The following is a 26,751-nucleotide window of genomic DNA, read 5'->3' as shown; positions in this document are numbered from 1 at the left end:
TATATATAACATTTGAGAAGGTTTTTTTTTTGCATTTCAACACAACTTTTGAGTATCTTTAAAAATTACTCATGCAGATTTTACAACAGTTGGCTATTTTAAGTAATTTATCAGTACAATAGCAATACTAATAATATTATTTTACTAGCACCATGTCTCTAATACTGCCACGGCATTGCAACTTTTATTACTTTTACTAATATGGGTCCATACCGTCATCATTACATGGTACTTACTAATAAATACTGAGAAATTACGGTAATTTACAAAATAGAATATGAAATTCTGTGAATATACGTTTGACATGTAAACGGGCCTGTGATTATTTACTCATTGGTGTCTTTTTTATGCTGAATAACTATAAGCTGCGGGCACAGGGACCGCGCGGACCGCTCAGTAGAGGGGGCCGGCCTCTCGTTTTCCCATGCACCACCATCTACTGACATTGGCCACTGCTCCACATTAAATACCCTGCATTCATTAAAGAAAAAAAAGAAAAAAAAAGAGGAACCATCTGACAAGAGCAGTAGCTTCACTGGTCATTGCGATCATCGTGTCGCCAGAACAGAAGTCACTCACTCAAACTAAAAGGAAAAATGGCCAAAAGTGAAAGAAGTAGTCTGAAGAGCGAGGAGTTTTATTTTGATTCCGAAGCGTCTCTCTTGGATCAGCAAGATTTTGAGATGTCTGATTGTCCTTTCAGTGACGTCTTCCACTCCAAAGACTCCCACATGGAGCAGATCAACACTTTTCTGAAAAATGTACAAGTTTTGCTGGAGGCTGCTAGATTTCTTGAGAACGCCGAAAGGAAGGACGGAAGTGAGTTTATTTGTGCTGCGTTTGATCCTTTTCATTTGCCTCTGCATTTCAGGAAAACAAGACTTCATTGTCAACAGACTCAGACAACAAAGGGCTGAGTTTATTCAACTAAGCACCACTGCCTGCTATAAGCTCAGCCTCTCACTGGGCACCAGACCAGTATGAATGATTTACTCATTGCAAATATAGGAGAGTAATAAACACATATGCATATATTATTTTCTGGACACTTTTAAAAAAAATCTGCATTATCTGCGTGTAGGACACTGAGCATCGCTCTGCGTCTGCACAGCTCTTACCCACAGATCTGTAATTTTCCCTTGCAGCCTAGATAAAGCAATATGACATACTAGGTGTGGGTGTGCTGCTTGTTGGCCACCACTCCGATATCAATCGGACCACATTGCAGCGCTCTACAACTCGGGTTAAGATGATGTCATTGTTGCCTCCGCAGACTCGCTGGGAAAAAATGAAAACTTCATAGATAAAACGCTCAGGACAGAACTGAATAGTGAATCGGACGTTCAAAACACAGACGTTCTTGGCTGTTTAATTTGCTTGTTTATAATTTCTAGCCTACAATGAGATAAGCAACTGCATGACATGATCTCTCAAACTACAAGTAGACCCTGACCTACCTAGCTATAATTTAATTGTTCAAAAAATGAACACTATAAACGACTTTTGAAAATAATTATTGATGATGACCCTCTTTACTTAAGAAATGGTCGTTGAAAGATAGAGGGAGGTAGGCTGCTTTTTTTCTCATTGCTTCTCTATGCGTCAATACGTGCAGGCCTGTTTTCGTGCATAGAGGCGTCCATTTGGGTTGGTGCGTCTTGGAAAAGTCCTTTGAGTGATATCACCTATTATAATGTAACGTGGGAATTCTGCAACAGCAGGTCTCAGCGGCTCACCAACAGCTCTCTTCCTCTCGATTGTTTGCTTCCTGCTATTTGTGGGCGTGCCGCACTTGTTTCCACATGGCCCAAAGCTCCTATGTGGTTGGTCCGATGCGGGCTCAACCCCCGACGCCTGTCAAAGCCATCCGTTAATCAGACGCCTGCTCGGTAGCGACGTCACGTGTTGCTGGGCCTGGCTTCAGTCGGCAAGTACACGCCCACGGTACCGGTGAATTATGGGATTTGTAGACGCTGTTTTGGACAGCGGAATGACTGTTAGGGGTATTTATGAGTCAAAACTAGTACTATTTGTGCTTAGTAGTATAACTTACTAGTATATATGAGTCACAGTTTATTGGCTGTACCGTTTAGATTTGTCCTAATTACGTTAATCTACTTCTTATTCTATTCTATTGACAATAAAATCCTTGAACCTTGAACCTATCATCAAAACCCTCAGTCATTTAAAAATCACTGATGGCATAAATTAGTAAAGACTGGCTTTTTGGTAGGCTATTACAAAACAGCAAACATAAACACTCCAGATAAAGAATTCATCTGAAAACAATACTTCATATTTCACCATCATAATTCATTCATCTTTCTCTATTGTCACCGGTAGCTGTAATCTCTTTTAAAATTGGAAGAATAATCACATCATAGTTTACATAATTTCTGTAAACTTTTGGAATTGCACTGTCCCACAGAATTACCCCTTAAACTTCCACAAATACATATATAGTAATCGAGGATTATGTTTCACTCGATAAACGACAGTAAATTCGGACAAGCTTGTGAAAATAACAAATATTGTGCAGCTTGATGGCATTTTATAAATGTACGAAAGACTCTGCTTCCCAGAATGCAGCGCGTTCAGACCGGCCTCTTCCCCGCTGTGTTCCCGCCTCTCAGTTCTGCATCTAGGTAAACAAACAGGAGAGGAAAGGAAACGAGCAGTAGAAGGCACTTTGCTGCCTCTGGGCTCCGTCGAGGAGATTTTATACCGTTTTTATTTGTTTTTGTAATAAATTGTTATCGTGTTCCACAGAAACTTTTAATATTTTGATACACTGCTTTTAACATTTTCTAACAATAAACCCTTGCACGGATTGGCTGTGGCTTGCTAGCTTGGAAACACTAGATTTTTCCTCTCCTTATAACAAAGGCTGCTCATGAGCCAGCGAAGACACTGAACAAAATCATAATAACACGGTATTTTAAAAAGTATTATCCAGTGTAGTAATTACCGATGCATTGTCTTCCCTGTATTTAAAAGCGACTGGTCTAAGTTAAACGCTGAAGAGAGAGAGCATAGCCCACGTTAACGGTAGCCAGCCTCGGGAAAGAGAATGACGGATGTTCAACTGATAAATATCCAACTGTTATTGGAGGCTGCGGAATATCTAGAAAGGAGAGAAAGAGGTAATTATCTGTTCAGATGTGTTTTAAACTGAAAAACAATTGCCTTAGTTAGTAAATACAGCCGACGTTATACTTTTGACAGCTTTAACGGCAGGTAAAGGTAATTGCAGTTTAAAAGGAACGATAAGACAAGGAAGTGTTGTCAGCAGGTAATTTAGTTTCTCCAGAGAATTACAAACGTACTACCGACCTATATATTATCGCCAACCTAAAGTATTCAGGCATATAGTTGAGAAAAAGTGTCTAAACTTGCCCGAGGCTAACCATACAATTTCTTTCTGCAGAGTGTGAACACGGATATGCTTCGACATTTCCGTCAAATCAGAACACAAACTACCAGAGGCAAAGAAAATTCCGAAATAAGAAGTTCAGCAGTAACCACAATAGGTAAGAAACTATAGATGTCAGTAATTACTCTTTTTACATTTGATGTACCAAGTGTGTGTTGCAAGCAACATGTGGCTGGCCCCCCAGTTCTCAAATTTAAAACAAGATGTTTGCCAAACTTGTGGTTAATTCAGACCTACATACGGTACGTGCACATATGACTGTCCACACCGCTAAGTTGTGGCTAGCCTTCCATCAGCTCATTGTGAAAGGGAGCACAGTGGCTGAGGAATCCTGGTCAAAATGACCCTTAAAGACAACAACAAGGTCATTTCTAATGTTGTGCAGTCCACTCAACCTTGACTAAAGAAGCCTAACACATTGCCTTGTTTTAACTTTCATATTTTATTTAAGGATTTGGTTGTAGTCATGCTCATTTTTCCCATATCATTGTGTTCTAAACTGAGTGTGAGAGAGATCTCTTTTGCTCTAAAGGGGAAAAGCTACTATACTGTATATGGCCAATGTTGCAATTAGACGTCCACAGGTGAATATATGGAGCCCTTTTCAGGACTAATGATGTTTAGGTTAACCGGTAATGTGCTGTTTTATCGTAAAGAAAAGCTCACACTTTTTATGCATTGCTTCAGTGCTCTTGAGGAATACATGTTTAATCTGTGCTATCGTGTAGCTTGATGTAACACAGTCTTGTAGTCACATCCTTAACAGTTACAAGGTGATTTCACTGATAGCAGAAACTTACATTAAATTAGTATGTTCATTGACAGTCATACATCAAACACAAACCACCATGCACTCTCCTTCTTTTTCTTCTTTTAATATTAATGTAAAAGTGGGCCACAAACAGGAACTGTGCATTACTCATCACAAGCACAGAACACTGCCTAGCTCTGCATGGCAACAGTCATGATCAAATATACTGTAGGTCTGGGGCTGTATTCATAAAGATTCCTAATGGGAAATATCTACAAGAACACATCAAATAATGATGTTTTAAAAGGCTGTATTCATTCATGTAATTTAAATCATAAGAACATGTTTGCCCTTAGGACAGCTTTATTGCTAAGGAGGATGACTTTGAGATGCAGTTGAAAAAATGTCTGCAGGAAGTGCAGAGAAAAGATATGGTGAAGCAGTACAGATCATCCTCTGCTAGTGTGATGTTTGGTGTTGGTCTTTCTCCCCACAGAGACATGTTCACTACTCACTCAGTGAGATAACACCATTTAGCGTCTCACACCATTTCACAGCATTTTATTATGATGCATTTTATTTCATTCCCACTGGAGTTTCACACCTTGCAGACCCAACAAAACAACACTATTTGGATATCTCCAGTGCTGTCGGCGTCAGTGAAGGGGCATGCATCTCTGTCATTGGTGGTCTACTTTATTAAACAGTTCTATTTATGATTGCAGATATACAGTGGGTACGGAAAGTATTCAGACCCCCTTAAAGTTTTCACTCTTTGTTATATTGCAGTCATATGCTAAAATCATTTAAGTTCATTTTTTTTCCTCATTAATGTACACACAGCACCCCATATTGACAGAAAAACACAGAATTTTTGACATTTTTGCAGATTTATTAAAAAAGAAAAACTGAAATATCACATGGTCATAAGTATTCAGACCCTTTGCTGTGACACTCATATATTTAACTTAGGTGCTGTCCATTTCTGCTGATCATCCCTGAGATGGTTCTACACCTTCATTTGAGTCCAACTGTGTTTGATTATACTGATTGGATGTGATTAGGAAAGCCACACACCTGTCTATATAAGACCCTACAGCTCACAGTGCATGTCAGAGCAAATGAGAATCATGAGGTCAAAGGAACTGCCTGAAGAGCTCAGAGACAGAATTGTGGCAAGGCACAGATCTGGCCAAGGTTACAAAAAAATTTCTGCTGCACTTAAGGTTCCTAAGAGCACAGTGGCCTCCATAATCCTTAAATGGAAGACGTTTGGGACGACCAGAACCCTTCCTAGAGCTGGCCGTCCGGCCAAACTGAGCTATCAGGGGAGAAGAGCCTTGGTGAGAGAGGTACAGAAGAACCCAAAGATGACTGTGGCTGAGCTCCAGAGATGCAGTCGGGAGATGGGAGAAAGTTGTAAAAAGTCAACCATCACTGCAGCCCTCCACCAGTCGGGGCTTTAGGGCAGAGTGCCCCGACAGAAGCCTCTCCTCAGTGCAAGACACATGAAAGCCCGCATGGAGTTTGCTAAAAAACACCTGAAGGACTCCAAGATGGTGAGAAATAAGATTCTCTGGTCTGATGAGACCAAGATAGAACTTTTTGGCCTTAATTCTAAGCGGTATGTGTGGAGAAAACCAGGCACTGCTCATCACCTGTCCAATACAGTCCCAACAGTGAAGCATGGTGGTGGCAGCATCATGCTATGGGGGTGTTTTTCAGCTGCAGGGACAGGACGACTGGTTGCAATCGAGGGAAGGATGAATGCGGCCAAGTACAGGGATATCCTGGACGAAAACCTTCTCCAGAGGGCTCATGACCTCAGACTGGGCCGAAGGTTCCCCTTCCAACAAGACAATGACCCTAAGCACACAGCTAAAATAACGAAGGAGTGGCTTCACAACAACTCCGTACCTGTTCTTGAATGGCCCAGCCAGAGCCCTGACTTAAACCCAATTGAGCATCTCTGGAGAGACCTGAAAATGGCTGTCCACCAACATTTACCATCCAACCTGACAGAACTGGAGAGGATCTGCAAGGAGGAATGGCAGAGGATCCCCAAATGCAGGTGTGAAAAACTTGTTGCATCATTCCCAAAAAGACTCATGGCTGTATTAGCTCAAAAGGGTGCTTCTACTAAATACTGAGCAAAGGGTCTGAATACTTATGACCATGTGATATTTCAGTTTTTCTTTTTTAATAAATCTGCAAAAATGTCAAAAATTCTGTGTTTTTCTGTCAATATGGGGTGCTGTGTGTACATTAATGAGGAAAAAAATGAACTTAAATGATTTTAGCATATGGCTGCAATATAACAAAGAGTGAAAAATTTAAGGGGGTCTGAATACTCTCCGTACCCACTGTAGGTGAGAAATCTTGCTAAATTTCTAAGTTTCGAGTCATTTTCACCACCTCACGATGTCAGATTCCAGTGTCTGCTGAAATAAAGACATCACACATCAGCCAGAGAGGTCTGAGCAAAACGTCTACAACTCTGTCATCTTTGTTGAAACCTGACAAAATCAGATGGAAACTTTATGATAGACCAATCCAAATGAGAACACCATACTGAACAAAACCCTTTGTCATATTAATGGTCTTGTTTGTTTCTGACTTATGACCACTCTGAGGGCATTCCATATCTAAAGTTAGTCTCATCTTTTAGAGATTGCAACAATGAATTTATTACAATAATTAGATTAAGATGACAGCTTAAGCTTTTTTTTTTATTGTTTAATCAAGATGCTTTCTGTCACTAGCTTGTTCCAGCTATAGTTGCCTTCAAGGTAACATGTTGAGGGTTACAGTGATGGTCTGATCTGACCCTGTCCTTTCCTACTGTTTATAGCAGGGGTGCTTTATCTCATTGACCCCCCCTCTGTCTGTGCATATAGAGGTTTGCTGACACACACACACACACACACACACACACACACACACACACGTTTGGATACCTAGATGGAAGAATGCTGCATTTGTGTGGAGTCTTGAGCCTTTAATCTGTATTGCATTGTTGCTGAGCTTTAGACAAGAAGATATCTGATTCATCAGGCTGGGGCTTGTGATGATAAAAGCCTGTGGGTAAGCAAGTAGACTTAGATGTATCTTTCTGAATAAGAGGCTGTACCATAAGGTGTAGTGAGTGTATGCGTGTGGTTTGGATGTAGAGGGGCTTAGACCAGGGCTGAACCAAGGCCTGTTTCATTATCAGATTAATACAGTATAAATGACATCAGCATTGCCCTATAATGGACTTGCACTTCTAAAATTACTTCTCTCTGGATAAAATAATTTAACTTTCTCATAATTTTCTCTCTCACTGTCTGTATTATCAGTACCTTTTTCAAACTTTTACCTAGTCATTTTACAGAACACTTGGCACACTGGTTGACATGGCCACAATTGTAATAGTTCATGAAACTACATTTTTCATTATTCTTAAAGTGTGATAATTAGTCAAAAAGCCTTATATTATTACATAACACACTGAATCACATTGCAATGAAATTCTCAGAGTTTGCAAAGAATTACAAACTGCGATGAGGGTTACCAAGCAACACAGACACAGTACAATCTCGGTAATAGCTGATGACGGCAAAGAACAACTATTGCTCTGACTCACAATCAGCTATAGAAATCACTGGACCTACTGCCATCAGAAAGTAATGATATAAAAGCCTGCACTGAACACAAGACTGTGACTCTTAATTTTCCCAGTAAAGGAATCATTTTGGAACTGCAAGTCCATTTGTGGTAGATGTTAATGAAGGTTGTCTACACAGAAAACATTAGCCTGGTTTGATGCATGTCTAATACAGGGTTGTAGAATATGTATGTTTCAGGGTTTCCACTGTAAATTTTCTTGCCGGTCAGGTGTCTGGAAAGATTTAATTTTACCAGACAAATTTGAAATTTACTGGTCATGCTTCAGTAACAGCTTATTTAAAATGCAAAATATATAATGCAAATATGTTTCCACAATGACATAATAGCTTGTAAACATTCTCTGCGGATTTTTAGCTCCTGTAATGTTACAGTATTAACCTACATTTTTTAATCACATGCCACCATTGATAGATATCTCTGTCAGCTAATCTTACTGAGACAAATAGCAGCAGTGATAATGTTTCTTATAAACAAGTCTCTACACAAAGTTAGCTTTACAGGTAGAGAAATGAACTGAGTGTTGTCCCAGCCAGATTGGAGTTTGCCAAAACGTACCTGAGGAAGCCACAGTCCTTCTGGGAGAATGTCCTGTAGACAGATGAGACTAAAATAGAACTTTTTGGTTGAGCACATCATTGTACTCTCTTCAGAAAATGAAATGAGGCCTTCAAAAGAGAACACGGTCCCTACGTCAATCATGGTGGAGGTTTGCTGATGTTTTTGGGTTGCTGTGCCACTTCAGGCACTGGATGTCTTGACTGTGTGTTTGGCATTATGAAATCTGAAGACCCCCCCCAATACATGGGTCTTACAACAGGACAATGGCCCAAAGCAGACTTAAAAACCAGAAATGGTTTCAGACAGTCAGGTGGAGAGTTCTGAAGTGGCCAGCAATGAGTCCTGATCTAAATCCCATAAATCACCTGTGGTGAGATCTCAGAGCAGCAGCTGGGAGAAGGAACCCTTCAAATCTGAGAGACCTGGAGCAGTTCACAAAGGAAGAGTGGTCCAAAATACAAGTAGAGAGGTGGAAGAAACTCACTGATGGTTACAGGAAGAGATTGATTTCAATTATTTTGTCTAAAGGGTGTCCTACCAAATATTAAGCTGAGGGTGTCAGTAATTCTGTCCAGTGCATTTTTGGAGTTCTGTGTGAAATGGATCAGATTTTTTTTTCTCTGCTTTTTTGTTGTTCCAATGCAAACAAAGGAAATAAACATGAGAATACCAAAGAATTTGTGATTGCAACAATTTTCTGGTAGAAGTTGTGCATTATCTGACAGAAATGCAGGTGTGCCAATATTTTTGGCCATGACTGTAAGTGCTGCATACATGACTCAGTCGAAGTTGCATCCATTGCCGTGCCACTCCATCCTCTAAAAGCTGTGCTCCCTGAGGCAAGGTGGAGTGCAGTTTGTGTGCATGGATGGGAACATGACCATTTGCATACCAGGAGAAGTGATTGGCTCCTTTCAGTATCTTGCTATGCAAAGACTCTTAGTGACCAGCTGATTTACTTTACATTACAGTATTAACAGAGCACTGACCCTGGCTGATGTATCCACAAGCTTTGCAGGTGTATGTGCATGCTTACACTTGCCCAGAAGCACATACACATATAGCATGAACTTTAGATTGCATACACACATTCCCCCAGAGTTGTGCTGTCCATTTTTAAGGAGGAGCCTGCATAATGCCACTGTGCATGCCTGGTTATCACATTTGTTAGTGTAAAAGTTCCAGTGCACAGGGTTGAGATACTCTCTTCTGGGATTCATTAATAAATTAATAAAATCAAATTCAACAAGCTCATCTACTGCGCTTTTCTGAGCCTTTGATTAACCCCTGATTAACACTTAACCCAGGACAGTATGACTGAACAATAACCCTCAGTGCAATACCGGTAAATATACATTGTACAGATTATACAGATCTATACAGGTCTTTGTTTGTACTCCATTTTCATTCTATTTTATCTTGCTTCCTAATGAACATTCCTTTGTCTGTTTGCATTGTTTATTGCTTGTTTACACTGTTTATTTTGTTATACTACACAGCCTTATGTTGGTATATTGTTTACTTGCCCCTTGCTCTTGTCTTGCATGGGGACATGTACGTGCAGATTGAGAGCCGCTGTACCAGAGTCAAATTCCTCGTGTCCAACACACCTGGGCAATACAGCTGATTCTGATTCTTTTTTGACTAGCTTACATCTTAATTTTTCACCTGTTTCCTCAAACAGAGTGCATTGCCCTACAGATACTGTAGAGATAATATAGGTCATGCAGAAGTCTACATTTGCTCTTTGATGTGACAACTTCTGTTTTCTGTTTTTGCAGGTCCACACACAATGAGCTGGAGAAGAACAGGTGAGTTGGTATTCAAATTTCAAAACATTTCACCTTTAAACCAGAGAGCACAGTCTGCAGGTCCACACATACCTTGTCCTGATATGTAAAAAATCCATTGTGTCCTACTTGTATTTTGCCAAAATGGATTTTAGCCTTCTTTAAATAAACACTTCTTCTTCAACAGGTCACCTAAACCAAAAGCGTGGGGTGACTCAGTTGTGTCCAGTTAAGGACATTGTCTCCTCTTTTTTCACCTCCTGCTTCCTCCTGTCTTGTACATACTTTGTGTACCCTTTCAGTTATGCAACAATGTGATTGCTAAGGACTTTCAGTAATACAGACTGGGTGCATGCAGGCAGAGCTGGACCTAAAGTCAACAGCTCAGTGCTTGTTTTGATGCAGATATGGTTTTTGTTTGGTATGTGGTAGTGGCCACAAAGTCAGCCCTGTATCTAGACAAAATATCCTTTCAGTGGCTTTCTAGCATGACCATAACTTATGCATCTGCATTTGAGATATTATGTGCAGTGGATGAAATGTGGCGTATTCACTGAGACCCTGACTTGTTATGGTCTTCCACACTGTCTTCTGAAGACAGTGTTTCTTAGAAGCCCTTATCAGATTGCATCCACCACCCACATAGGCTGCTTGCTGGTGTTTATGCAGTCTGACTTTGTGGGCCTTTTCTTTGACACCATAAATTAGAGCAACTAGACTTGCATGATCTATGGTAAACAGAAAAAAAGCTTGCCTTCCATTTCATTATCTCTGAGGGTGTGGGCACAATGAAAGGGATGTGGGAGGCTGGATCCATTCACTGTAATTACGTATCACCTCTATCCATTTCCCTTTTTTTTTTTTTTTTTTTTTTTGTGTCCCATCATTTTCCTTGGCGGTGTCTTCTAAAAGACCAGGAACACTGGTAGGAGAGGTGTCCAGCAAGTTAAGTATAGACAAGAGTTGTCATCTTGGTGCTCATATGCCACACAAGGGCAGCTAGTTGGCAGACTGGCCTCTGCAGGTTCCAACACCCATGCATTTTTTTGTGTGTTCCACCCACACAAATACATTACAAAAAGGGTCCCAGCTCAGTTAATTGTTGCTACAACACAGTGTGAAGGATGTTTTCCTCACTCCTTCCACATTCCAGTATAGCCTGTTTCTATGGCATTTTGTAGCCTATAGTCATCTCTCCCAGTCACAGCAGACTAGTGTAAAGCTTGTAGATGACAGATGCTCACTTGGTTCTAAAAGGTGGCATAGCACTGAATTATGGCTACTGCAGAGTTATGAACCATTAGATAATTAATTTAAGGAGTGAAATGAAACTCAGTACATAATAAAATTGATGTAGCCAAAAGTAAAAACAGACTACAAAGCTGATTTACTCACACATTTGTGTATTTGACAGCAGTAGTTTTGCATCAGAGTGTTTGGTTCCTGTCATGTGGACAGCTTCCTTTGAACCTAGCATAATCTCTCTGCTCCTCATTTGCATGGCTCCACCTGGATGGTCCATGCAGCTGTGCACACTCAGAGAGAGCTGCAGCACAATAGAGTGGGATGGGAACAGGCCGTCCTGTACCACATCTAGATACTGACACCTTGTTTTTCCTCCCAATTTTGTCTTTGTTTTCAGCTCGACACAGTGAGCATAGTGTTGCTTAGTAGTTGAACCATACAAAATGAATTTGAATTTCCATTAGTAATGAAAGAGGGTAAAGATTGAAATGGTAGTCCATCTTTTTATAAGCACACTTAAAGTCAGAAAAATTTATAATCCCCCCGTTTTTACCAGCAGTTAATCCAATTCCCTTTAAGGACATGCCCCACTGTAAACTATGTAACAGGCCTAGTTGTTCTTCTGAGTGTGTCATGCTTATACCATGACGCTACAACAAGTCTTGTAAAATGGAAAAAGCCCCTTTATTATCCAGCCTAAGTGGGGCCTTTTTTCGACATTTATCAGCCCAATATATCTCTTCCTAGCAAGACGATCTGCCTTACATGGCTACCACAGGTCTTGATAACCTCGGTTATGAGTAGACTCGTTGTGACAGCACAGACACAGATAAAAGCCACCAAAAGCGGGGAAAAACCCACATTCCAGATGCTCACACTGTGCAGCGGGGCCATATAACATGATGGCTCTGCATCTTTGATCATATACCTCAGCCTCCTCAACAGCCCCCTTTCACTTTATCATGTCACCTTTTAAATTAGACTGTCTTAGTAGGGTTTAACAGTGAAAAGCATGTTTGCCCACATGATGGAGTTTCACAGCTTTGATCTCACAGCCTCCTGCCTATTAGTTCTTTTTCAAACATGGTGACAACAAGTTCCCCAGATCAGGTTAGTTGGTTAATCCTTGTTTGTCATTCACAGGATACATTTCACAGCAAATGACAGTTTTGTGGCTCAGAGTTGAATATGTTGATATTTCAGCCAGTTTTGTTCACATCTGGGTGAAAATTCTGTTTATGGTTAATCAATACAACAGGCTTTTACTTGTTACAGTAAATCCACAAGAACAGTCATTTATCATTTAACCTCCTCCACCGCACCCTTTTCATTTTAATATTGTTTATGGAGGCTTGGTTTATAATACACAAATTATTTTCCCTTCATTGCCCAGACAGTGGAAGCAATATAAGCTTTCCCACTTGATTCTTTATGAGGGGAGTTGGTCAAACATTGTGTGTTAAACACCTTTGAGTGTGTGCTTGTGGAATATTAAAAAGGCTCACTCTTGCCCATTAGAGTCAGGAGTCTGTTGTCCTTGGTTGGCATGTAAGGAACGTCCTCACGGTCTGCTCTCTTTGTTTTAGCTCACTGGTATATGAAATGGTAAATGAGGTTAGTTACACCTCATTTGCCATCAACTTTGGATTGGTGCTAGCGTGCTTCATTGTACGTTTTTTTTTTATTTTATGTACACACACGTTAAGTGGAGCAGTGTGGTAGTGAGTGGTTAGCACCTGCCTCACAGCAGGAAGGTTCTGGGTTCAAACCTCATGGCCGACTGAGGCCTTACTGTGTGGAGTTTGATTGTTCTTCCCATTTGGTGGCTTCCTCCCACAGACCAAAGACTAGCAGGTTAATTGGACAGGTGACTTTGAACTGCCTGTAGGTTTGAATGTGATTGTGAATGGTTGTCTGTCTCTGTTTTTTCTGTAATGAGCTGCCGACCTGTCCGAGGCATACTCCGCTTCTCTACAGGAGAAGCAGTATAGATGATGAATGGTTAGATGGATGGAAATGTGTCATGTAAAACTATTTATTCACCTCAAGGGGCTTTGCCATACATACAATATATCACACAGTTTGTGTGTGCTTTTGTGTATGAGCTTGTTAGGACATGCTGTATGGTTAGAGTTTAGAGTGTAATTTTAGTAACAAGTTCTCCAGACAAGACAGTAAAAGTCTTCACAGAATATCACGAGAACACTAAGTGTCATGTTTTCCTTGTGTTTCATGTGGGTCCCTCTGTTGGCATTGAAGCACTTCATCTATTTCTGTTCTTCATAAACCAGGGGGGTAAAACTCAGTGTTGCTCTGGCCTTGGGGTTGAATGAACAGTCAAACATGAATAAGCTTGGACTAGATTTTCTCTGACTGTGTTTGATGCTTCTTGAAGAAAGCCACACTGCTTCACCAGCCTTTCTGCTGTCTGCCCAATGAGTACAGCCAATTCCTTGGCTCAGCTGCAGGGCCTAAAAGTGGGACGTTTGTTCTGACCAACGTGATAACTTGTAAGCTTTTCTTGGCTTAGAAAAGCAGCTTAAGGAACTTGATCTTTGGTCTGGTGAGCCCAGCTAGAGCACACACATGTGTACCCCTACATACACTCAGGCCACCCGTTGTTAGTCCTTAATAGCCTGAACTTGGATTTGGCTTGGCTAACAACAGTGTCAGAGGACAAGGAAGTAATTGACAGGCTGATGGGATAAGCAGAGGGACAGGTCAAACAAACCTGACTCAGGGAAGCCTTGAGCAGCACGCAAGCCTGATCCACACTCCTACTGTGTCACTTTGTGCACAGTGAGCATTTCTGCCCTGTAATTAACACAGATTGACTTGAGCAGGTGTCATGGTGGGATATTCACACCAGCCACCACAAACATTCTGTGGTGACAAATTGTGACTGCATCCTCTACCACCAGTGTAGCAGGTGCCCAGCTGTAATAAGGGGCTCATATTCTGTTTTTAAAAGTTTAGTTGGCTCAGAAGATGGTAGAAGTACCTTGTTTAGGCTGTATACTTTGGTACTGCTGCAAAACAGGAATGCACATATTGCAGATCTATACCCTTCGTTTGCACCTGCTCACTGGGTTGCCAACCTAGAAAGATTTTGTGGATTGGCACTCTTGGTGGCCCTGTTGCTTACCCTTTATGAGGCACCTGCCTTTAGCTTCAAGGAACTGAAAGCTCCACAGAAAGTGAAACAAAAAATTAACAGTGTAGATCAAATAGACCAGGTTTCATAATCAGACAAACTGGGAATAAAACACCAGTGACAAGAAATACGAAAGCAAGGTGAAAGAAGGATGTTAAATGGTGACAGAAACTAAGAATTGGCCGGTATTTTGCATTTCTGATAAGCTCAACACTTTCAGTAGCTGTTTCTTGCAGTGAAAGCTTCTTGATAAAGACAACTGAGTTTGGCATTTGGCAGTTTTTATAAATTTGTACTTTACTTTCTCATTATCCGCTTTCAGTTAATATGAGATTGATAGTAGTTTTTTAAGAAGCACAGTATAGGCTTATTAAGCAGGTCTACACCTGAGCTGTTAGGTTGAGGGCTTGTTTTAATTTTGACTGACTGAAATAGGAACAATTTCAGTGAAATCAATTTGTTTGAAGCTGTTCAAATTAATCAAGTTCTAACAGGAACTGTGTGTTTGGACTGTACTGTGATATTCTGCAGGGTGTTCAGTTCTTCCCACACAGTGTGTTGTTCAACTTGTGCCATTCACAACATTGTGTTGGGCTGGTTGATAAACCCACTTTGGGCCAAATGGATGCCGCTGTGCTTACGCACTGTTCTAGGAAGAAATGCTTCTGTTTTCCTTCCTGCTCCCTGGAGCGGCTTGTCACATTAGCAACCAGGCTAACGTAATGTACCTTAAGGAGAGAGAGGGAGGGACAAAGATGTAAAATAGAATATAGGATGCTTGTTGAGGACACAAGACAGACTGCATTACCTGCCTACCCCCACTCTCAGTTAAACATATTAAAACATGTCCACAGCTGTAAAGAAAATAGGATGTTGGCCAAACAAAGCAAACGCCTCACACCCCACCCCAACCGACCACCCACCCATTCTGGCTCCAGAGCCAACATCTGGCTGGATCTAAATCAGGCTCATTTTAGGAGTTGGGCCATATTGATGTTTAAATCCATAGCGTCAGTCCTTACCCCTTGACTCACTCAGGGCAAAAGGGGAAAGTGGAGTTTGCAGGTGGGTGAATGACTCTGGGTTGTGTTGTGTGGGTTAGGATTCAGGAAGAGGGTGGGAAGAGAGTCAGACTGATAGGACATCCTGGTAACATAAGGGTTAAAGACACTGACATTTGTTGCATATCACACTTCCACAAAGGAGATGGACAGATAAATTATGAAGTGGGTATTTTGGTAGATTCTATTCACATATGATGCTGATGGCATGATTATGCAGCTGCACACACCCTCTCTCACTCTGTTTCTTTAACCCCCAACTGTTGTCAGTGGAGCAGATTAAAAGGCACTGTGCACGTGTGAACTAATCCATGCGTTGGGTTTCAGCCCCAGTCTCTTGGGCCCGCCACACAACGCGAGCACCCCCTCCCCCGCTGTGTATGTACGTGTTCGCGTCTGTGATTGCTTGACGATGGAGAATTGCTGCACTGTGCTTTCAACCCTCTCAGAGTAGCTTTTATTTGGGCTCTACTCTGTTTCCACTTTATCCCAGTCTGCCGTCCATCCCACCTCTGCACTGTTGCTGTGCCACATGACGGATGGTGTTTGTGACTTGGAGCAGATTCAGTTTGTTTAGTGTGATGACAGTATTAGTCTACCTAGTAATCAACTAGTGATCACTTTATTTACCACTTGTGACCTTGGGATTGGTTGAGGAGCAATGTAGTGGGTTCCTGTGAGTCGATATTGATGTTTAAACTGCAGGGTGGTTTCAGCCCTGAATCCATATGGATTTTTACTGTGAGATTTACTGCCATTTGGAATTGTACTCTCTCTCTCTACTACAGAATGAATTTCTTTTTTTGGGAGTGCCTGAATGCTCAGAAATATCAGCATGCCCTTCCCACCCACTTTCAGCTATGCATGTTCACGGCCTCTGTGTTTCTTTTCTGGAAAATGGGTCATCTTTCAGCAAAGTTTCCATGGATTTCCAAGGCTTGTCAATAAAAATAAAACATTGTATTAAAGTGTTTACATTTCCATCTTTCCCTTACTCTTTTTTTTTAATTTGCAAGTCTCCAGCTAAAAATGAAGTGCAATGTTTGTACTTCAAATATAGGTGCAATACAGGTGCAACAGGTAGAAACAGAAGAATGTCTGTTATTACTGAGCACACAGTTTTTTAAGTGTGCATAATTTGTAGTTGCTGTGTTTTACCATGGTTTGGATACACTCTACATATGCATGCTTTTCATGTGTAGCCAGTAAGTCCCTCGTTGCGCACTGTTTGTCAGAGATTTAGATGTAGTTTCCCCTTCTCCAAGGTGTTGTAGGCTCCTCTGTGTGTCTTTTGTACACCAGGCGCTTCCAGTGCACGAGTGAACACTCCTCCGGTACAGACATGAGTGTGAGCCTCGCTCGAGGTGCACACGTGATGCTACATGTTGCACATGCTACGCATTTGGTCTGTGCCACTGTGTACGTGACATGAACTGTTGTGCTTCCAAAACTGACTGACACAGAATCCGCCATATCAGAGTGATCGGCCTGCCACCGATCAACGCCGATGATGCTGAAAACCGGCCATTTGCATCTCTGGTTGTTAATAATAGTTAATTTGTGGCACAAGAAAGCAGTTGCTGTGTGTGGGAGAGTTATTCCCATCATTCCTCAGCTCTGTTTGTCATATTTCACAACTGACTGTCAGTTTGGACAGAATATATTTTAGTCATTTCCTGTTACTAAACCCAGTGGATCCTGACAGACTGGCTCTCGTTTGTGCCCATTGCTAGTTTCTGGGCAGATTACACAGTCAGAACACTCCCCATCCTCCCCCTCTCTATATCTCTCACCCTCTCTGTGTTGCTCTGACTCCCTCTGCATCTCTTCCATCTGTCCACATTTCATACAGAACATGAAGGAAGCATGAGTGTATCAGAATAAAAGAGCCTACAGTTAATGTTGGGCCGTCAATTGCTCCAATCTTGTGCATGTATTTAAAAACATGACAGACTAACTGACACAGCAGCCATGATGATGTCGAACTTAACAGACTAGACGCAGTGTACCGGTTTCACGTTTGTCTATTGTCGCCTCAGTGACAAAGATGTGATTTAAAATCTTAAAGCACCATAGGCTTGTTAGGTATTTTTAGTCAGATAGAAATTGGATAGACACTTTATGTATTAGAAATGTTTAGTGGAGATAGGATGTCTAGTTAGACTGTTAAATGCTTAGTCATGCTTATGAGTTTCTACAGGGTACATCTGGTCAAGGATAACTAGAGAGAAGAGTTGATGACTGTCAGCAGACAGGGTGTTTAATATTATTATTATGACGTGTATAACTGTAGCCTTAGCCATAATATGTTCTTATGTTTAAGTCACGACATGTTACTAGAGGTCGTGTGAGAATGTTTTTAGCTACACACCACTTAACCAACAGACACATGCACATTGATTTGCTTCATGTTTTGACTACTGCTATGACCAGCTGCAAAGCTGGTAAGAGAGACGTCTCGGTTGACGTTTCTGTGTAGTATGGGGCTAGCCCAACCGAGGGGATATAATGTATAGGCCTGGTGGGTTCGGGGTCTTTCATCTTACATCTGCCTGCGAGCAGGATGGAGGTGCAAGATACCTGAGCGTGTACTGTTAATTTTACCTGTGATCCTTTGAATAAATCAGCACTGTTTTGAAGTTACTTGGACTGCCTTGTCTCTCAGAGTTAGCAATGGTAACAAGAACCAAAGACCAACAGGCTTCAAAAGTTATATGTGAGTTACATGCCATGCGACATCCATGAGCTAATGTTTGAATGTCTGTCAAATCATAAATCACCAATGCAAAGTTTTCCAGGGAAACCTAGAATAATAATTTCACCATCCACATCCAGACCTATGGAACATATAAGCTTGTCTCCATCTGCGATTGTCATTTCCTGAACCTGCCATTTATAGCTCAGATAATAAAGCTGTAATTGGCTAGCTGACTCCAGTTTTGCAGCCAGGCTGGTGGCTCTTTGATGATTGTTCCAGCAGTCAACTTAGTGAGTGGTAATTTCCCCCTGTTTAAAAAAAAAACAAAAACTATTCAGTCAGGTGTCACTGTCTGTATGGGTGTCTGTATGGATAAACATGTGACCTTGGCTGCAACTCGACAGTCATGTGAGAGAGGCAGGAGAGAATGACCCGCAACCCCCTGTGAAACAGGCAAAGACATAGGCGGCATAAAAAGGCAGAGAATCCTAGAAGAGACATCTTTAACAGAAAAACAGCCCTGGTCTTTTTGTGAACCCAGTGAGCTAGTGACCAAACACAGAGGGCCGTTGTGTTTCCTGTAGTTGGGTGTGTGTTTATATAGTATTATAGACGCTCATGTGTACAATCTACAATAACTGGTGCACAGTACATTTCAGGTTTATTTATAGTCTTCATTCAATTGAAAAGAAAAACAAATGGAGCTGCTTCATTTTATTATATTTCATTATCAGTGACATGAATTTTGCTGAAAATGGTCCAGGTGTTGATGTTAAGATGCCAAGTGTACAATAAAAGATGTTTTTAAATCCACAAAATAATTGAGAAGGTGATTTTAAGCTGTGATCATCTCTCCTCAACAGTTTTTATTTAAATGTATCCTTTATTTAACCAGGAATGTCCCATTGAGATACAAGATTTTTTCTTTCAGGGAATCCTGCTCAAGATGGCGATACAGATTGTTTCATACATATAAAAGAACATTTTCACAAGATTCACAGTTTAAAAACATATGCTACAAAAAAAACTAAAAGGAAATGGTAAAATTAAGAATAATTGGACAGTACCAATGATTATCCATAGAATGTGTCAGTTCATATCAGGTGTTCGGTGAAGCAGCAACATGTTTCCTTCAGAGCAGTTTGTAAAAACCTTTAAAAGTATTCAGAGAAGAGTGTGTTTCTAGGGTAATACTTTTCTGCAGTCTATTCCTTGCCAAAGGTGGATAAAAAGAGAAAGCTGTTTTACCAAATTTGATGTTCACTCTAGGAATATTTAGTATAATTTGTGTGGTAGATCTAGTTCTACAGCTACTAGTATAAAAGGATAAAACACTAGAGATGTAAGTGGGTAATTCAACTAGTAGTACTTTAACAGTATATGCATTTCTCTCCTTTGGTATAGAGAAGACCATCAAAGAGATGCCTATAAAAAGCTGTGATAAGTACGCGAGCCTGCACGTGTTATGAAAGGTAATGCAGCATGATATACAGAATCCATTTTTTATTAGGAGTGAAGCTGCACCTAGGTATTTGTAAGATGTAGCTCTTTCTATATAAATACCTTCTAATGTAATATTAGATGGATTAGCTGCCTCAGATTGAGAAGAGGTAAAGATCCTATATTTGTGCTTGCTTGAATTTAAAAGCAGTTTCAAGTTTAACAGTGAAAATTGCAATGATTGAAAAGCATCCTGCAAGAACTCCATGTGTTTTACATGTCACCATCTGCACAGTATGGATTGTTGTGCCACATGTTCACACTATGTATCGTTTGGTAGAATATAGCTTTTGTGATTTTCCTTTGTGACTGGTCTGGTCCATTTCCAGTACACAGCCATAATCTCACACTAGCTATTTTTAACCATGAAATAATGGATCTGGAATGTTTTGGAAAATAATAGTTGAAGCACAGAAAGAAGAACATCTGTGTCTTTTTTTGTTTCTGTGTTTGCTTTAATTGCTATCCTCCATAGTGAGATAATTTGCTGTTGATTTGATGTAGCACTCAATGGACATGGCTTGTTCTATACTAAATGAGGCTTTGCATTACAAAATACTCGAATCACTCCAATAATCTTTGACATCACTGTGAATTATGATATCTAGTCGGCTTAAATGAGCCTCAACGCTGTAAGGAGGAAGGCAGAAGAGGAACAATAGAGCTCCCTCATAAAGTAAAGTTCTTCTTATTTTTTTTAATCCTGAGTAACGGGCCTGAGTAACGATGTCTTAATTTCCGTTTGCATGTCATACTTGCACTGGTGATGTGTAATTAGTGTAATAACTGGCTGAAGGGTCAGATTTCCTCTCCCACCACACGTATTAGAAGTAGGTCAAATTGGGAAGTTACTGTATGTGTGTCAATGCATTTGAGAGGGGGGAGGATTTGCCAACAAGAAGTGTATTGACTGGTATCTGGCCTGGAAAACCTACCTTCCCATTTAAGAGCACATATAGTAATTATGTCAGACATCTTACATGGCCTGAGAAGCTATCCATTATTTACAGATTCACAAGTTTGGAATGTAGGGCAGTCATATTTTTTTCCCAATGCTCAAGCTGCAGCTAACAGTGTCAGCTCCAGAGGACATGCAAACTCCAAACAGAAAACTAACCAGAAACCTGTGTTGCTTTGTCAGTGCTGCTTTCAGCTGTTTGCGTTTCCTGACAAAAAGAAAAGAATCTGCTCATGTCACTCTTCAGGACCAGGTTGTCTCTTATTGCTATTTATTCTATTCACACACACAGAATATTTACAATACATGTATATGCATTTTCCATTTTTCCGCCCACTGCCCTTTTCTTTCAAGCTTCACTGCCCACAGGAAATGTCAGGCCTCAGATTTGCACACATTTATGTCTGTTGATCAAATGCAGATGATGATCAAGTAAGGCTTTAAGTAACAAATCAAAAACAGTAGTTTTATGTCTTCCTATTAACAGGATGCATCAAACCAAGGAGAATGTATTCACAAGTAATATAGAATTAACATCACTGCACACAAAATGAATTGTAGTTGATGTGTGCCCCGTTGAAGCAATGGGAGGAACATGGAGAATAGTGGACATTAGATGTTGTTATGATGACATAATGTAGACTTTCAAAAGACAGATTGTCTCATGAACTAAGCCAGGGACTATAAGGTCATTATGTGCCACTGAATAAATTTGGCAATTTGCTGATAAAAACGCAAAGCTTGTTCTGAGACATATATTATACAGTAAGACTTTTTTGCATACATTTTTAAGAAGTCAGGGAATTGGCTTATTGTAAAAAAATTACTAGAAATTATTCCCATCCCAAGAGCTAAAAATGATATCAACAACTTGCTCACAGACAATGAATGCTGTACACAAATTGTTGTACTGTGGAGGCCCCAAAAGATCTTTGACCTTTAGAAGTTTAGGTTCTCCACCCCAACTCTAAAACTGGGACGAGGCTCCCGTGGTCAAAATACAGTTTCCTGAGTTTCATGAAACATGCTACTGGGTTGTGGAAAAGCTCCTGTCAGTACACAGTTAATCACCTTAAAAGGCAAGATCCTCTGTGTGTTGGTGTTTTAACAAGACCGAGGGTGTGTTTGAATGAAAATTCAAAAGTTGTCTACAGAGCTGGGATTTGCTGTCAGCTTCATGTTTAGAATATCCTCACATCTTCTCGCATCATCCCTCAAGAGTCACTGGGATATGTTCAAGACACTACAGAGATGCTCTTGCTGTTGTCATGGACAATGATGATGGATTACAACTTGTTGCTGTCTTTACACTTGTTTCATGTCACACAGACAAAAATTTAAAATGGCTGACACTAGCTTTTTACTATAGAGATTAGAAATAACAATGTACAGTGCAGTGTGTGTGCCCATCACGCATGCCTGCGTGCACACACCCACACACAGAGTGCACGGAGGCATGCATGGTTGTTACAGGGATGAAGGAGGTTGTTGTTCACTGTGCAGATGAGAGATGTATGTATGATGTACGTAGGTTCTGTGAGAGCTGTGGTGGGCAGTGCTCCCATATCGACAGTGAGAGCTTCAAAGTGCTTCTGGCTCTGGGTGGTGTTGTGTGGACTGGTTCAGTCACATTGCTGGCAGTTTGATTCAGTTCAACAACAGGCAAAACAGCTACGGAGAGAGGGAGAGCAGTGCAAACATGACAACAGATTTGTTTTAGTATAATTACTCATTTATTACAAATCATTATTTTTATTAGTTAGTCTTTTCCATGTTGTGCAAGGTTGCTTAACCCTACAAACAAGACAACGCTTTGTATTTGAATTTAGTTGGACTGAAGGAAGGAAAACTTGGATTTGGCAGAAACAGGTAGTTTGTGCATATGATTCACAGGGAATTGGGATAAGAGAGTAGGGTGGATGAGGAGTAAAGGCGTGGTGAAGTGACCCAGGGCTGACTGGCTGCACACAGACATGTCAAAGCCAAAAAGGCAGAGCTGCCTGCCTGCGTTCCCATCTGGGGCCCATCAGGAAGACACACCATAGGAACACATACATACAAGCATGACAGAGACACACGTACACACAAACTAGTTGAGTGGAAGTGACCTATTGTTTCAGGAGGAACGGTAAGGCTGGCTGTCAGTGGTTAGCAGAGTGGAGCGTGAGTCCAAGCAGGCGGATTTTAGACAGAGTGGCTTTTTTAAAAAGGAAAGATTATCTCCTTATGCCCTGCTCCAATTTTTCTCCGGTACCGCTCACGCCACAAGCCTGGAACATGCCCAAGCCCGACCCAGAACGCATCTGTGTCTTGTCATCCTAGACTTTTCAGTCAAAAATGGCCACTGCAAGCTCAATAATGGATTTCCTGAAGGAAACTGTCACTCAGGTGTACTGTATATTTTTGTTTAATTAGGCCGCTCACGCCAAAAGCCTGGAACATGCCCAAGCCCGACCCAGAACGCATCTGTGTCTTGTCATCCTAGACTTTTCAGTCAAAAATGGCCACTGCAAGCTCAATAATGGATTTCCTGAAGGAAACTGTCACTCAGGTGTACTGTATATTTTTGTTTAATTAGGCCCAATGATTCATTGAATATTTACATATGACTTTTGTGTTATTTATTTGCAAGAAAAGGTAATTGCACTGTTTTCAATCTTCTGATTTTCTGCATAAAGTACTTACGTAAGGCACAGAGTGCACAAGTAAACAAGATAAGACTGAGAGAACAAAAAAAGAAAAAGAATGTGCATTAGAAAAATAAAAATAAAGTACTTATAAATATAGAGATATACACAGTTTGGATGCAGTTTTTCAGATAGATATATACAAAAGTATATTTACAAGGTATTGCACTGAGGGTTATATAGTCACAGGTTAAGTGTTTATCAGAGTGATGGCCCGTGGGAAGAAACTGTCCTTGTCTGGTTGTTTTGGTGTACAGTGACCTGTAGCACCGCCCAGAGTGCAGGAGTTCAAACAGTTTGTGTCCTTTTGGTATGAGGTGTACAGGTCCTCCATAGAGGGCACGCTGGTACCGATGATTTTTTTCTGCAATCTTGACTGTTCGATGAACTCTGTTTCTGTCCTGTTCGGTTGCTGACCCAAACCGGACAGATTGCTGTGAGCTGAGCCATTTTGGAATGGAGGATGTCCAGGATGACTGTGTTGAATGCTAAGCTGAAGTACACAAAGAGGACCCGTGCATAGGTCCATCTGGACACAAATGGTCCTGATCTTTCATGTCTTTATTGAACACACCTAAAAAACATGCAGTGATGGTGGAAAAAGAAATGGCAACACTAGGCTTCTGATGTATAGCACAGATGACCATTTTCAAATGAAAAGTAAAAGCTCCTGCCCGTAAAGCTCTTTTATAATCACACCTATTACCTTTGAATGTTTACTCTGTGAGTTCCAGGTGACTTCCATAAATTCGTGGAAGATAAGGAGCAGCAATAGGTGTGGTTTTGTTTGAATAGCCAGTTAGACAATAAATCAGTCTGTATTAAGGCTTGAGTCCACAAAAGCTCAATGCCTCACTGCCAGAGAGAGCTTGGGATTTTAAAAGTAGCTGTTTGCTAAGGTATACCTGCAAGGCAAAAAAATAAAATAAAATAAACACTACTATATTTGCTTACAATTCCAGGGATCTCCCTCTGCTGAATACAAGGCAGTTCTCTCTCTCTCTCTCTTTTTCTGTTGTCTTATTGTCATGCCCAGGGATTTGATATCCCTGGGCATGACAATTTGGAACACAGGTCCTGGTAGCAACTGGCCACATGTTATGTAATCTCCCACAGATGGAGAGGTCCCCATTCAGACAACCTGCAACTCACAGCACCATTGATTAAACAGTGGAAATATAAAGTGGAGAGCAATGTCCTTCACTGCTGTAAGTCTGTATAAAGAATAAGGCTGCTCCCTCAAAGTCGACTAGATGAATTATTAATTGTGAGACCTGTCAATCGACAGACTCTTCTAGATGAATCTTTGTTTTTATTTTAGTATATTTTTTTGTCTGTTATTATTTTATTGTAATGCACACCAGTGTGCATTACAATAGAAAGTAGCCACAGCCCATGTTTGTTTGTCATCTTCTCCTCGTTTTGGTGTGCCAAGCAGTAATTTGAACAGCTGAATCAAGTCGACTGACAAAATTCTTAGTCGGGTACAGCCCTAAGAATGTTTTAATTTAAAACTCGTCCTTTGTCACTTTGTTGATACTATTTCAACTGTTTTCCACCAAGTCATACTATGTTGTCATATACAGCAGGTCTTGTTACTGTTTCAAGTTTTCTATGATTTGGTTGTTTGCATCTTGGCTTTATGAGTGTAAGTAACTAAATCCTACTCCTATGTGCTGACTTTTGTCACTTGGACCCAGTTATTTTACTATGCACCTGTTTTTAATCTCAACTTGATATTTTAATACTTCATATTTTTGTAGTTTAATAATACATTATTGCATATTTTGAAGTTTTAGAACTTACAGTCTGACTGATATTGTGATATGTTCTAAAGAATTTCTGGCTCTTGGGAAAGGAAAGAGTAGGTTTGGTCTCAACATTCATAGTATTGTCTTGCTAATCCACCCTAAACAGTGTTATCTTGCTAGTTGACATTATCTAACATGATTAACTAACATGAGTTGATATTTTCTACAGTGTAAAGACTGGTGACATTAGGTAGCAAGCAGGTTTTCATTTTAAATCAATGTGGCTGCTGGTCAGTTAGTTAACTATTTAGCCTATTAGCTACTTATGCTGTGGATGGTGAAAAAACTCCTTATTTCTCTTTATCTGTTTTGGTGAATAAATGAGATGTGGTATGGACATAATGATGTTATGTCAGCTGTGGAGTGCAAGAAGAAAAGGAAATGAGTCATCTGAAAGACTGAATTTTCACCCATGCTTGAGGTTTAGACCGACGACCCTGATCTCGTACCGTTGTTAGCACACTGACAGCTGTTGCCTCCTTCATGTCTGGGAGAAAATTTGCACACAACGTGAGCTTCACATCACCCCCTCTTTTTCAGTCAGTCAGATGATATCATGTTGTCTTGTAGATGTAGCCTTAGGAAGGGCACAATGGAATTAACTAATATGACTTCACTCCAAAGATAATGTGCATGGGTTCACTCAAATATTGATAGGGCCATTTCTGTTCTCCAAGAATATTTGTGAGGACATGTCTCATCCACTTGCAGAACTATACCCTTGTATGCAGCTACAAGTGGACGAAGGCAAAGCTAGATTCTGGCTGCAGCTTGTAGTAATTTATGGTCACAAGATGACATATATTGCAAACTGCATATTGCTTAATTTCTTTGACTGTGGGTCTACATGATCAATAAGCCTTTTTATGGCTCAGGCAGGCTACCTGTCTTTGGGGCAATCACCAGTAGCTCTTAGCTTATGCCCTTAACTCTTTAGTGAGACAGCAGTTCTGGTCGTATAAATAAACATGATAAGCCCATCTCTCCCTTTACCCTGCGCTGCTTGCTGCTCTGGTGACATAATTGACAGGTTTTTCTTCTGAGAATGATGTCTGAAATACTGCTGAAAAAGAAAGCTCCAGTTTGACTTTCCACCATCAGACCGTTCAGTGGGATGGCCATAAATTACACAGTAGTACACACTGCTCTTCTTTCACTCTCTCTAATGCCTTTTGGGGCTTCTTTGCCTTATGCACTTATCATCATGTTCCACAGAAGAGCATGTCATGCACCCAGAGATTAGGACAAATGCCATGTGGCCATCTCACATGTTTGTCTATCAATAAGAGGCACAGTGAGGGTGTTTGAATGCTGCCAACCAGCAGCGCATGTTGCTATAAGAGGAGAACACACAGTACGTAGGGTAACTGTGAAAAGGACAGAACCAGGACACAAAGTGCTGAAAGAGCTGACAGTGTGGTAGACTTCTCATCATC

General features: G+C 40.7%; 1 protein-coding gene across 2 annotated transcripts in view; it reads left to right on the top strand.

Moving 5' to 3' along the window:
• The first annotated feature begins 467 nt into the window (after window positions 1-467).
• The window catches only part of mxi1 (max interactor 1, dimerization protein), a 33,089-nt gene continuing 6,805 nt past the window's right edge, over window positions 468-26,751 (top strand). The window contains exons 1-3 of one of the 2 annotated variants that reach the window (XM_020586541.1): window positions 468-819; window positions 3,428-3,530; window positions 10,193-10,222. In XM_020586541.1, coding sequence (XP_020442197.1) covers window positions 597-819; window positions 3,428-3,530; window positions 10,193-10,222 — 356 coding nt within the window. In that variant the 5' untranslated portion in view covers window positions 468-596. Of the gene's footprint in view, window positions 820-2,665; window positions 3,144-3,427; window positions 3,531-10,192; window positions 10,223-26,751 lie in introns of those variants that run through there. The other variant, XM_020586542.1, reaches the window with a different exon arrangement.

The sequence above is a fragment of the Monopterus albus genome, unplaced genomic scaffold (assembly GCF_001952655.1).
Source record: "Monopterus albus unplaced genomic scaffold, M_albus_1.0 scaffold412.1, whole genome shotgun sequence".
Lineage (NCBI taxonomy): Eukaryota > Metazoa > Chordata > Actinopteri > Synbranchiformes > Synbranchidae > Monopterus > Monopterus albus.
This window is presented reverse-complemented; position numbering and strand designations above follow the sequence as displayed.